Source organism: Solea senegalensis, linkage group LG12, assembly GCF_019176455.1.
Source record: "Solea senegalensis isolate Sse05_10M linkage group LG12, IFAPA_SoseM_1, whole genome shotgun sequence".
NCBI lineage: Eukaryota > Metazoa > Chordata > Actinopteri > Pleuronectiformes > Soleidae > Solea > Solea senegalensis.
Genome location: NC_058032.1, coordinates 12,418,784 through 12,432,020, shown reverse-complemented (window position 1 = coordinate 12,432,020; position 13,237 = coordinate 12,418,784). Strand labels below are relative to the sequence as shown.

The following is a 13,237-nucleotide window of genomic DNA, read 5'->3' as shown; positions in this document are numbered from 1 at the left end:
TATTTGTGTCATTGATTTATCAGTTCACACAAGACATGCATTTCCTTCCTTTACTATACTGCATATTCAAAAATTGCATTGACATAATAGAATGGATGGAATAACTTAAAAAAAAAATTTTTTTTAAAAATCAAGGGAAATTAACGTTGTTGAGTTAAAATAACAACAATAAAGACTCATATATGAACAAAGCAGCATAAACTACATCATAAGGCCTAAACACTACAGTAGAACTAACTCCTGTCTATTGCAGACTGCTTTTTATAAAAAAAAAACAAAGCACTGGACAAATAAAAATGTGTTGATTTTACATTATTAACCATCTCTCTCTCTCTGTGTGTCTATGGATGCAGCTAAGATGCTATCACATGTCTTATTGTGTTACAGGAACAGAGGACCTTTCACAAACAAGAAACTAAAACCTTTGACAAAAAACAAAATAATTTCCATCTATGTGGGGTAGATTTTTAAATTATTTGTCACATATGTGCCTGTTTATAAAACGTCTAATGAAAACATTTCTACATGACTGATTGAAGACACTGGCTCAGTAAAGTCTGTAAGATCCTCTAGAATTCTTTGTTTGAGATTGAAACATACCATGTCATTGCACAATACTGCATGTGTGCATTCAAATGTCTCTGAAACAACCACAAATCAATGGAGCTGGTGATTGGAGCGTGTGTACCTCTGCCAGCACATTCTAAAGGTCCATGTGTAAGAATTAGTGACGTCTAACAGTGAAGCTGCAGAGTGCAACAAATTTTCACAAGCACATAAGGGGATTGTGGTGGCCTTCGCATAAAAGAAGGAATGTAAACACTCTGTTACAACTCTCTCCTCTCATTCAATCTCTCACTCTTTCTCCTATTTTGTTTTATTCATCTTCATATAGAAATTGCGCTTTTCCACTATACAGTTCTACCACGACTCGGCTCGACTCGGTTTGTTTTTTGCTTTTCCATTAGGGATAGCACCTGGTGCTTTTTTAGTACCTGCTGTGGCGAGGTTCCAAACGAACTTAACCGATACTAAAATGTGAAATCAGACTGCCGGCCACTGATTGGTCAGAGAGTGTTGTAACTGGAAGAGTCATGAGCCCGACGTCCCTCACAAGAAGCTGGCGATTGTGTGCCGAATCACAACCCGCTCAGCCATATCTATTTAATGAACTGATTCTAATGATTCAGTTAGACCAAAACCACTGCTTTGCTCGTCACTAGTTTGCTGTGTGTTTGTGTCACGTATAAAATGACGTCACGGCAGTTTCGTGCAGCTGTGCTATGATGACCCCACCCATGTGGAGGAGGTATTATAGTAATGGAAAATGACGTGCCTGATACCAAACCTAGTAGAGTCAAGCCGAGCCGAGTCGTGCTAGAACTGTATCGTGGAAAAATACCATAAGCTTTAGCTAACGGCAGCCCAAACAAAGCAAGACCCTCGCCTAAGGTACATACCTGGATAAAAGGCTGATTCTAAGTTTGTAAAAAAGTGATTATACACTTATTCAAACACACTTGGGTTGTATATTGACCCTTCTAAATGTTTCACACTGGACCCTTAAGAGTCCTTTAAAACATGCTCAGCTCTGGACTCACTGAGTCAGTGATCTTGATAACATCTTGTGGAACAAATAAACATTTGTGATGTGCTACTTACATGTGGTTTTGTATTGTCTTGTTCTTGATGATTGATGTTGTGTATTTATTCTGCCTGTTCTCAGAGTAGATACAGAATTAAGAAGTTACATTATACAGTGTAGCTCCAATATTTCAATCAGAAAAGCAAATGGCCTTTGTTTGTTATCCACTAAGCCACAAAAAAGTGTGCTCTTGATTTCTTGATTATCAAACATTGCACCAATCATTTGCATATGTCCTCTATTTTTATTTGCATGAACAAGCTCTTTTTTTTATAACAAGACTTAACTAGTTACATGGTAGAAAGCAGTCACACGGTTAACATCTGGCTGAACATCTTGTTTAAAGCAATTATGAATTTTGTGGTTCGAATTTTATATAATTACCTTGATAAACTAATTGTTTTAAAGTCTGTGATCATTAAATTGGTGCCACATTTACCATGCATCTTATAGTATGCAAAAGTCTTGGACCACCATTAGATTTGTTATTCAATACTTTAATAATACTATATTGTATAATTACTGTATTTCTCAATCATTTTCTTGGAACACATCCATGAAATATGGGAAATAACAAAATCTCAGGGGGAAAAACCAGCCCATACAGGTTGCGCATACAGGACTGTGCAATTATTACACTTATTCTATGAATATATTTGTGCTAACTGGTTTCATGTGGAATATTGCTATTATATTATTATATGTTGTATTAGTATATGTTGCTTATATTAAGAACATTTGTATTATATTTTATTTCGTATATCTACTTACATGGATAGAAAACCCAACATCCAACACTTTGTAAAATGGAGTGAGACTTCATTTTGAATCACTGAAAGGACTGATGTTTACAAAGCTATACCTGTTATTAACTAATTGTGAAAGCAGATATTTTGTCTTTTCTCCTTGTTTATGTGTTTTCATCTAATTATTTATTCTCTTTATAAAGTGTGCGATTTCTATGAATAAAGAGGAAATTAATAACTGTAGGCTCGGTGAGAGTATGAAGTCCACATTTCCCAGAATCCTCTGCGGCCCGTTCACCTCCTCATAGCTTGTGCATCCGGGTCTGAATTTCCTTTTCCTCTATGCCTAGATGCGATGAGGACCTAGGTTTTCCCGGACCTCTGAATAATCCGAATCCATCTTCGTGAAAGGCATCGCGGAACCTCGCCAAAATGACCGAGCAGATGACAGTGAGGGGGACCCTGAAGGGCCATAGTGGATGGGTCACCCAGATCGCCACGACGCCTCAGTATCCCGACATGATTCTGTCGGCGTCTCGAGGTGAGGCTTCCTCCCCGCCGGCTCCGCCAACATGGCTCGGCTAGCACTAGCGCTAGCTGGTGTGCAGAGATAACGTAAGACAAACGTTCCTAGTGTCGCGTGTGTCATATAACATATAATTCGTTGCTTTTGATAACGTATCAAAAGCAACGAACACATTCTTATATTGTGCGTTATTCCGCTGATATAAAGTGCTCACGGCCGAGAGAAAGGCACCGGTTAGCCGTGCTAGCTAACAGCATCAGTGTGTTACTCAGCTGTATAATATGTACCACAGAGAAGGGCTTTACACGGGACAGTGTTCTCCGTACGTCATTCTTTGCTACTGCTGGATTAAACCGTCTGAAGTCTCACTCAGACACTTGTCTCACAATATTGTGAATTTGATAGTTTCGTTACATCCCCAGTTAATATTTAATAGCCCTCCTAATAACACGCTCAGTTGAAACTTATGGCCTATTCAAAATTACTTATTTCAGACAAGACCATCATCATGTGGAAGCTGACCCGTGATGAGACCAACTATGGCATCCCTCAGCGTTCCCTGAAAGGCCACTCTCACTTTGTCAGTGACGTTGTCATCTCCTCGGATGGACAGTTTGCCCTGTCTGGCGCCTGGGATGGGACCCTCCGTCTGTGGGATCTCACCACGTAAGTGGCTGACGGTGACATGTCCTCAGTTCTGGTCTGCTGTGGGACACTTGCACTACAGGAGATATGTGTGGAGATGTAGTGTCAAACATCATTGGGGGGAGGGGTCATTGATAAAAGTAAGGCAGACAAGTGCCTTTCCACACACCTGTTGTAGCCTAAGCACACATTGTTACATTTATGGATATATATATTATATATGCTGATTTTTCTGTTGCTTAAATTACTTTGTTAGCAAGCTCCTTGAATGTTCACAGCTCTTCTCCATACTGGTAACACCTATAGACACTCAGCTTCACGTTGGCAGTTACATTTACCTAATAAATAAAATATGCCTCATCTAGGTTTTTTTCTGTCTTCACTCAGTTTCAAAAGTACTACAGGTGTCCCTTTTATTCTCTAAATAAAGTGTAGCCAACAGAAAGTAGCTGCTGTTAAATAAACTAGGTCCACAAAAATTGAGTGTGATCAAATTGTGTCATTGTTTTATGGAAGCATGAATGAAGAACTGTCGGGTTGTGAAAAGAAATGATTGTTTTGATAAACACAGGAAGCTAGTCTAAGATGGGTCGTCTTGACTCTTAATGTGTTTTTGCAGCTTTTTAGATCAGCTGTCAGGTGTTGACAGTAGATATGCTTATGTTTACTTTTGCCCTGAGATGAACATGAATTGTAAATGAGTAAGTTAACAGTTAAAAAGTACCTATGAAATACCTGTCTTAAATATGTGGTGACGGTCTATGCTATGATGTATGGATTAAAGTGTGAATGAAAGCCCAGGCATAATCTGGTAATGTAATTTTACAGATTATTAGAAGTGTAAAACGAACTGTTGGGCACTCTATTTTAAATGGTATACTAAGATCTTGTCAGCTGGCAATTAAGACTGTAAAGAGCCATGGCATTGGGTGAGTGGGTGGAAAGGGGTGGTTCTTTAATTGATGTAAAATGCTTCTTTCCCCAGTGGTGCCACCACACGCCAGTTTACTGGACACTCCAAGGATGTTTTGAGTGTGGCCTTCTCTGCTGATAACCGCCAGATTGTGTCTGCCTCTCGAGACAAGACCATCAAGCTCTGGAACACTCTTGGAGTCTGCAAATACACCATCCAGGTGAGCTGCTGACTTGTGATGCTGTCTCAGAACCAGTGCTTCTGTCATGACATTAGAGTTCACTGGGTTTTATTGCTTGATATGTTGAATTACTTGGAATTTGAATTTTAAACTTGACAATTTCTCCTGGTCAAATATAACTGCTTAATTTTGTAGACATAAGTATTTCCTTAAGTTTTACTTTATCCCAGATGCGATAATGGCAAATACAGAAATGTAAAATATACAATACAGTTTTAATGGTGAGTCAAATCTTCAATTGTACCACCTGCAGGATGAGAGCCATTCTGAGTGGGTGTCCTGCGTGCGCTTCTCCCCCAACAGCAACAACCCCATCATTGTCTCATGTGGCTGGGACAAGATGGTCAAGGTAATGTCTTTGATTTGTTACACTTCACCTTTTAAAGTTCTTGTTTTGTGATTGTGACTATAAAAAACCCCTCAATGAGACATATTTATAAGCAACATTTGCCCTGTGATTTGGGAAAATACTGGCATGTATTATCTGACCTCAGTGATTGCTTTTTTTTATACTTATGAGGACACAATCTGAATAGTGTTATATGGTATACGTACTGTATTTGACTGGTGTGACTATTCCTCTCCTTTGTCCTTAGGTTTGGAACCTGGCCAACTGCAAGCTGAAGACCAATCATATTGGTCATGCTGGCTTCCTGAAAACAGTGACTGTCTCTCCTGATGGCTCCCTGTGTGCATCTGGTGGAAAGGTATGTAGTTATTGCACTCTCACAGGCAGTTTGTTCCACATTTATTCTGGCTTACAATTTTTACCACATGGGAACTGCTCGACTCTTCAGGACAATATTTACTCATGTACTATATCAAGTATGAAGTTGGCAAATTTTTTAGACTTTCATTCAAATTATTTTTGCAGCCAGTGGCTCTGTAATGTTTTTACATTGCATGGGCATCCTTGAGAGAACGGGAAGACTACATCCACTTTTATAGATGGTCTATGGTTTTTGCACATGATGGAAATGTTACAAGCATCTATTTAATACAGACAAAGATGTCCAAGTTGCATCTTTTGTCTCTTTTTTTAATTATTTTTTTATTTTTTAATGGTCGGGTGGGTGCTTAAGATATGTAACTTAAATACACTTGGTCCTAATCAAAAATGTTTTTCATTTTGATATTGAAGTGTACCCTTTCTCTTTCTGTCCAGGACGGTCAGGCCATGCTGTGGGACCTGAATGAGGGCAAGCACCTTTACACCTTGGACAGTGGTGATGTTATCAATGCTCTCTGCTTCAGCCCCAACCGCTACTGGCTGTGTGCTGCCACTGGCCCCAGCATCAAGATTTGGGTAAAAGACTCAATCCTTCATTCCTCGTGACTACTTTATGAGGCATGCAAGTCATTGTTTAAAGAGCAGTGATGAATCTCAAATGCCAACTGTATTCTTTGATGATAAAGAGGCTGTTTCTGAGCTCTAAAGGACCCAATGTATGTGTTGTGCACTCAATTTTGGTATTAATATCAGCAGTTACCCCAATTGACCCATCTGATTCTTTTTTTTCTTTTTTTTTAATTGTAGGATCTGGAGGGCAAGATCATTGTGGATGAGCTGAGACAGGAAGTTATCAGCACAAACAGCAAGGCTGAACCCCCACAGTGTACTTCACTGGCATGGTCTGCTGATGGACAGGTCTGTAGCACCATTAATTACATGTCTGACTACACTACTTGCCTTAGTGCTTTTACCCCGGTGATTATATCAATTCACATTAATCTCTGATGACCACTGGTGACACTCCTGCAAATATGAGGGGAACTAGAAATGCTGGAAATGACAGGACTTTAACACGTCATTTGAGTAGTTTGTAATTGTTGGCTTTCTTTCTTTCCAGACCCTGTTTGCTGGATACACTGACAACCTGATCAGAGTGTGGCAGGTCACCATTGGAACTCGATAAGAAGTTGAAGTTGAAGATTTGAATAAAAGACAGTTTGAAAATAAAGTGCTGCTCTTTTGTTGATCCACTGTAAAAAAAAAAACAGTGATATTGTTTATATGATATCTTTTCTTTTTCTTTTTTTTTTTGTAAATGAATCGGTTCCAAACCTGAAGAAAGCAACGTTTCCATGCATCTACAGCTGTGCTCGGTTTTCATGCTGCTGGCAGAATTCATAAAGTATTGGTCAAATTTTGAAAGGAGCACTTGCTACAGAAGGGCGAGGCAAAAAGTTTTTTTTGAGATTAGTGGGGTGATGGGTATGAAACTGGGCCATTATCACGTAATTGCACACCTGCAAACAGGTTTTTTTTTTCCTGTGTAAATGATCGATGTATTCATTAAATTGCTTTGCCCTTATGGATACTGCGCTATGGCTAAAATTCACTCCTGATCAAAATTTTAATACCAGTTGAAAACTTGCTAGAATTTACATTTTGCACTGTTGGACCTTAAGGTTATAAGTAGTGCTTCAAAATGCAAAAAGAAGAAATGGGAGTGAGACAAAAATATGATTAAGCAAGTAATTGCAAACAACCATTGGGCTGTTCATCAGCTGATCAAAAGATTTAGCCTTTAAAAGGCTAAATCTTTGCAAAAATTTGGATTCAGTGCCATTTTCTGTCAGGTATCCACACTGTCATGACCTCCTGATGGCAAAAGCAAAAAAAGTTTTATCTCTGAACGCGTTCAAATTGTTGAGCTGCATCAGCAAGGCCTCTGCCATTGCTGCTGGGATTGGACACAGTAAGACAGTCACTTCTTAAAAGATCCTGAGGGTTAAGGAACAGAAGTCAAGTGGTAGACCCAAAAGAATTTTAGAGGGATGTTATTTCTCTGGAAGAAGTCTTTTATCAGGCGGGCATTGTGAACTGCAGCGCTGTCCTGTTGAAAAACCCGGCCATTACCACAGAGACGATGGCCTTCCGTCATGAGGGATGCCCCCTGCAACATCTCCACATACCCAGCAGCAGTTTGACGCCTCTGCACAACCTCAATTTTTCTTTATTTTGTCCCACTTTTATTTCTTCTTTTTGCATTTTGAAGCACTGCTTAGAACCTTCTTAAGATCCATCAGTGCAAAATGTAAATTCTTGCAATTTTTGGAGTGTATTAGTCAAAGACTAACGCATAAAAACCCTCAAACTGCACATGTGGTCCAGGCACGGCTGCCACCACAGTGTTACAAAATAATACTACATATTATTTAGGAGCAATATTTTTATAGTAAGACATAGTCAGAAATATCACTGTTACATATTTAAACAGCACTTTATATCAAATTCTGTGAGATATGAGTGTTGTTTTATTTTCAGGCTCACTACTCACCTGCTACTGAACATAACTCCTTGAAAAATTGGTTGTCAAGAAAAAGCGACCAGCTAAAACACAGCCCTTAACAAAATTAAAATGGCTGCATGTAGATTCTTAAGAGGGACTTGAACAGAATGTGGCTAAAGGAATTGTCCCTAAACCAAAAACACACTAAAGGAATTGAGTCACTGTCATTTGCAGTGATGAGACTAAAAGTGAACTTATTGAATGCAATGTTTAGAGAGCATTGGACAAGGCTTATTTCAAAAAGAACAACACTATTCTTACTTCAAAGCATGGTGGTGGATCTGATGAACAGCACGAGGTGTGAAGACAAAATTAATGGCATGATATCTTCAGCTTGTAATCAGAAGATACTGGAGGGCACATCAGTCATGATGCTGTGGATGGGATGTACTGAAACGTTCTAATATGACAGTTATCCAAAGTGCAAGGCAAATCTTCAGTGTTCACAGCTGTAATGGTCACAGTCTCCTGACCTCCATGAAACTGAGCCAATTTGTGAAGATCTCAAATGTGCAGCTTGTGCAAAACAACCTTATAATAATTTATGGGACTTGGAGGCTTTTTGCCAAGATAGATGGGAAGTTTTACCACCTGAGACAATTAAAGTCCTCACTCACAACTATTAAAACAGAGTGGAAGCTATTATTGATGCTTAATGGGCCAATACACAGTACTGAGAGCTCGTTTTTTTATTGCCTGATATTGTTTTTCTGATTTGGCTTTTCTGTGATCCCATTAAAAGTAAGAAATGTGTTTGTGTGAATGACTTGTGTTTTCCTTAGTGAGCAGTACACATCTCAGAAATTCTGCAATGTGCAAGCTGTATTCTCACAAAAAAACTTTTAATATGATTATATACATATTATGTGTGCTTGTGTACTGCCTTCTTTGTGTGAACAACTAATTCAAGATTCAAGATTCAAAGTGTTTATTGTCATATGCACAGTAAAGAAACACGTTTCCCTGTACAATGAAATGCTTACTTTGCTGTCCACTCAAAAAACACCAGCATAAAGTAGAAAAGTATAAATATACATAAGAAAAATATAAATATTACAAGAAACTAAAATAACATATATGCATAAAATAAGTGTAAACATATGCATATATGCAAGGAATGAGAATATTACAAAAAAAACTAACATAACATATATGCATAAAATAAGTGTAAACATATGCATATAAACAAGAAATAAGAACTGTACATAAAGTGAATACTGGTTGTGCAATGAATATGTAATGAAGTACATTCTCAACACTGATCATAAGAATGATGATATGAAAGTGTAGAGATGAAAAATAAAACACTAAAGACAATAATATATTACGAAATCTAGTATCTTAAATTCGAAATGTCTGTATGATTTTAGGTGATTGCATTGCGCAGTAAATAGATTGTCCTGTTTGGCTTCCCGTAGACGAATGCTTGTAGCCTAGCAACTTCAATGTAGACACCAAAACCGCGCTTGGGTAGTAGTTTACAACAATTTTTAATTAACTTTACCGTAATATACTTTATTAAATTCAACGCAAGGTTACAGTCCTATGTAGCTAACCTGAAGGAAACTATGGACCGATATTCGTACCCTCGCATTCACGTGGAGAGAACACTGGCCATCATTAAACCAGACGCCATCCACCAAAGTGACGAGATTGAAGACGTTATCCTGAAATCCGGCTTCACTGTTCTGCAGGTACGTTTGATGTTTGTCTCCTTTAAGTGTGCTGACGGAGACAAACATCGGCACTAGTGATTAACAGTTCTGTGACCGACATTTTCGACCTTCAGTTTGTGTTGTCGTGAGTGACTTTTGACTTGTTTGTGTATATGAAGCTCCTTCATTTTTGGTATTTAACCTTTATAAGGTTTGTCCACCAGAGGGCGCTGACAATGCCACCATAATGGTCATGCTAAACTATTGAAAAGGAAACATGTTGTCATTCATGTTATGATAAGAATAAGTGTTATAGCTGATCATTCTTCAGAAACATGGATTTTCTCATCTGGGAGGTTTAGTTGTTGGAATTATGCGTTTACCACATTTGACAATGTGTCCAGAATTTTAGAAAATAAATAACACATGTCCTCATGTGATCCAGTTAGCTACTAAATTATACTGATCACAAATTAAATACTTAAGCGTTAAATGAGCAAATAAATATAATAGTTGACTCGTTTATTACTTTGATCAAAATCTACAGAAGTGTATCACTGCCACACCAGCGACGACAGTTTATTGTTCTTAGAATGTGCATACTGTTTTAAAAATGAACTTACCACATTATGAAGTGATACTGATCTGTTTCTATTTTGCTGATGTGGCAGCAATACACTTCCGTAAAACTCAACTGACAAATTGCTGTTAATTGAAAACCTGGCTGTGTTATTATAGTTTTCATATATAGTCTTTCCTGACGTGTACCTAACATCTACTGGTCAGCATTGACATTTGGCAATCCCTGTCACCTGCTAAGGGTGGTAACCTACATCAGTTCTAGTGTGGAGAACTTTCTCTAGACACTGACTATCTTGTACTGTGTTTTAAATTGACCCACTAAATTTGATTCACCTTGATAAACACCTCAATGAAATGTTCAATGTTCCACCTGACAGAGGCGGAGGCTGCAGCTACGTCCAGAGCAATGCAGCGACTTCTACGCAGACCAGTATGGAAAGTTCTTCTTTCCCAACTTGACTGCCTTCATGAGCTCTGGACCCATCATTGCCATGACTCTGGCCTGCAACAATGCTATTGCACGCTGGAAGTCACTTATAGGGCCGGTCAACAGCGTCAAGGCTAAACAAACTCATCCAGAATGGTCAGTTTGTTAACCTATAATAAATTGATTCAGGTTGTTGTTCTGTATTTTTGTTTCTATTATACAAGCAGTGCTTTATAATTATAGATATTTTGACTGACCGTTAAAGGTAGCAAACAAAGCTTGTGATCTGTTGCAGCTAATGCAGTAAACGTGTGATTGCTACAGCTGAAACAGACCATCACTAAAAAGTGGATTATTAAAAAACATTATTTCCCAACCAAAAACTCTGTACATGCCTCATAGACATAATAATCTGAGTCTGTCCACATTGTGGTGTCACAGTACTTGTGTTTTGCTGTGATGTCAGAGTGATGTCACCTCTCAGACAGCATGCGAGAGGGAAGTCTGCCTGATGGACACATTGTTCTTAGAGACAACATATAAACAAGCTATAAAAGTTTGAGATAGAAAATCGAAAATATACCATCACTGTCAGATTTAAAAGAAACTTGAACTGCTAGATTGGGAGAACACTGTGAAATACATTGACTCCATATTAGTATTATCCATATTAAAACCAACATGGTCTAGCTCCACCTCCTTTACAGGAATATATAAAAAATAACTCAAACAGCACAACCAGAGCAGGCACCAGAGGTAACTGCACTGTTCCCTTTAGGAAAAGTGCATTTGGCCAGGCTTCTTTTTCCTTTAGAGGAACCAACACCTGGAACTCTATACCAAGTCCAATACAGTACATGAATTATCCACTCTCACCTCATTTTCCAAACAATTTAAAAAATGGTTACTGTAAAATCAAACCTGTTGTCATTAGCTGGGATAATCTATAATTTATCCTCTGTTGTAATTTATTACATTTTTTATTGTAATGTTTTACTCTGATTTGTTTTATTTATTCAACTTAACTTAATTTATAGGGACCATCAACCTGTCAGGGACTACGGATGGAAATTAGCCTTTGGCTATAATCCTGTATATTTACATTCTTTGAAATGTGCATTAATATACACTGTCCTTTTTTGAAATAAATTAACTTCAGTCGCTCACTCATTTTTAGGATTGCGGCTGAAATGACATGTCATGTTATGTCATTTTGAAATAGGGCGAAAGGCGGGGTATACCCTGGACATGTCGCCAGTCCATCGCAGGTCCAACATATAGAGACAACCATTCACTCTCCCATTCACATCTAGAATGTCCAATTAACCTCTGCATGTTTTTGAACTGTGGGAGGACACTGGGGTACCTGGAGAAAACCCACACACACACACGGAGAACATGCAAACTCTCACAGAAAGAGCATGTGAACCGGCAACCTCCTTGCTGCGAGGCAACAGTGTGAGCCATATGCTCACGTGAAATAAAATATTGTTCTTCTCTTAATTATGTAAATATTGTACATTTATAATGAATCTAATATTTGTATTTTTTTACTATTAGGACTCTCAAAAGTCAGGGCCAAAAATTGTACATATTTAATTATACCATTACTGTTGTACAATACAACTTAAGATGTGGTATGATTGCTGTTTTTATCTTGCGCTCAAGCATACATGTTTGTGCTCATGAAAAATGCAAGCAGGATTGTTTATGAAAATTTGTTTTATTTTTCTACTCGCAGCCTTAGAGCAAAATACGGCACTTCTGACCTGAAAAATGCACTCCATGGCAGTGAGTCATTTCATGCAGCAGAGAGGGAGATCAAATTCATGTTCCCAAACTGTAAGTGAAATACACCACACATGGCGTTAAGAAGTGTGATTTTACACACATGTGAATTAATAATATATAATAATAATTTCTCTCTGCAGCTGTAATTGAGTCCATTCCTTCAAGAGAAGCAACAGAAGAATATCTGAACAGATATGTAAACCCAACTCTGCTGCGAGGACTCACTGAGCTCTGCAAGCACAAGCCACTCAACCCTTGTGTAAGTATTCAGTGCTCAATATTTTGTTAAACACACATGGCCAAATCCATTCATTTGTCATTATGTATTCCATGTTTTTTCACTGGTTTTTTTTTGTCTTGTACTTGAGGTCCCTGAAACATTTTATTCAATATTTTGCACTTTTGTTTATAATAGGTTTGGCTTGCTGACTGGCTGATGAAAAACAGCCCAAACAATCCACAAATATGTGATGGGAGAGAAGCAGAATGGCAACAGGAAAAGGGGAAAGAATATATCACATAATATTTATTTAAAAATAGACTAGAATGAGTGTGACTTGAATAATTGAGCATGTATAAACAAGAGCACAGTGATTGTAATCGTTAAATAAAGAAAATCTCAAATTGATTTGTACTGCACTCTATGAGGTCACATATATAATCTTGAATGGCCTAACAAATCAGTGAGGGATTAAAGATTAGATTCACTGGACATGATTGCAATGAAAGTATTTGATAAATTGTATAACCTGAGCTGAGGTGAGAGCATT

The 13,237-nt window shown here is 38.0% G+C and overlaps 2 protein-coding genes across 2 annotated transcripts; both read left to right on the top strand.

Annotated features, from left to right (window-relative positions):
* Positions 1–2,678: 2,678 nt before the first annotated feature.
* Positions 2,679–6,677, top strand: rack1 (receptor for activated C kinase 1). The gene is made up of 8 exons (XM_044040654.1): positions 2,679–2,932; positions 3,412–3,583; positions 4,548–4,695; positions 4,970–5,065; positions 5,313–5,423; positions 5,882–6,022; positions 6,254–6,364; positions 6,567–6,677. Exons 1-8 carry the CDS (start codon positions 2,824–2,826, stop codon positions 6,630–6,632), a joined length of 954 nt encoding a protein of 317 aa, XP_043896589.1. The 5' UTR covers positions 2,679–2,823; the 3' UTR covers positions 6,633–6,677.
* A 2,769-nt stretch (positions 6,678–9,446) lies between these two features.
* On the top strand, positions 9,447–13,095 carry LOC122778335 (nucleoside diphosphate kinase homolog 5-like). The gene is made up of 5 exons (XM_044040100.1): positions 9,447–9,706; positions 10,627–10,832; positions 12,418–12,518; positions 12,608–12,726; positions 12,883–13,095. The coding sequence occupies exons 1-5, from the start codon at positions 9,581–9,583 to the stop codon at positions 12,988–12,990; spliced, it is 660 nt and encodes a 219-aa protein (XP_043896035.1). The 5' UTR covers positions 9,447–9,580; the 3' UTR covers positions 12,991–13,095.
* Positions 13,096–13,237: the final 142 nt, after the last annotated feature.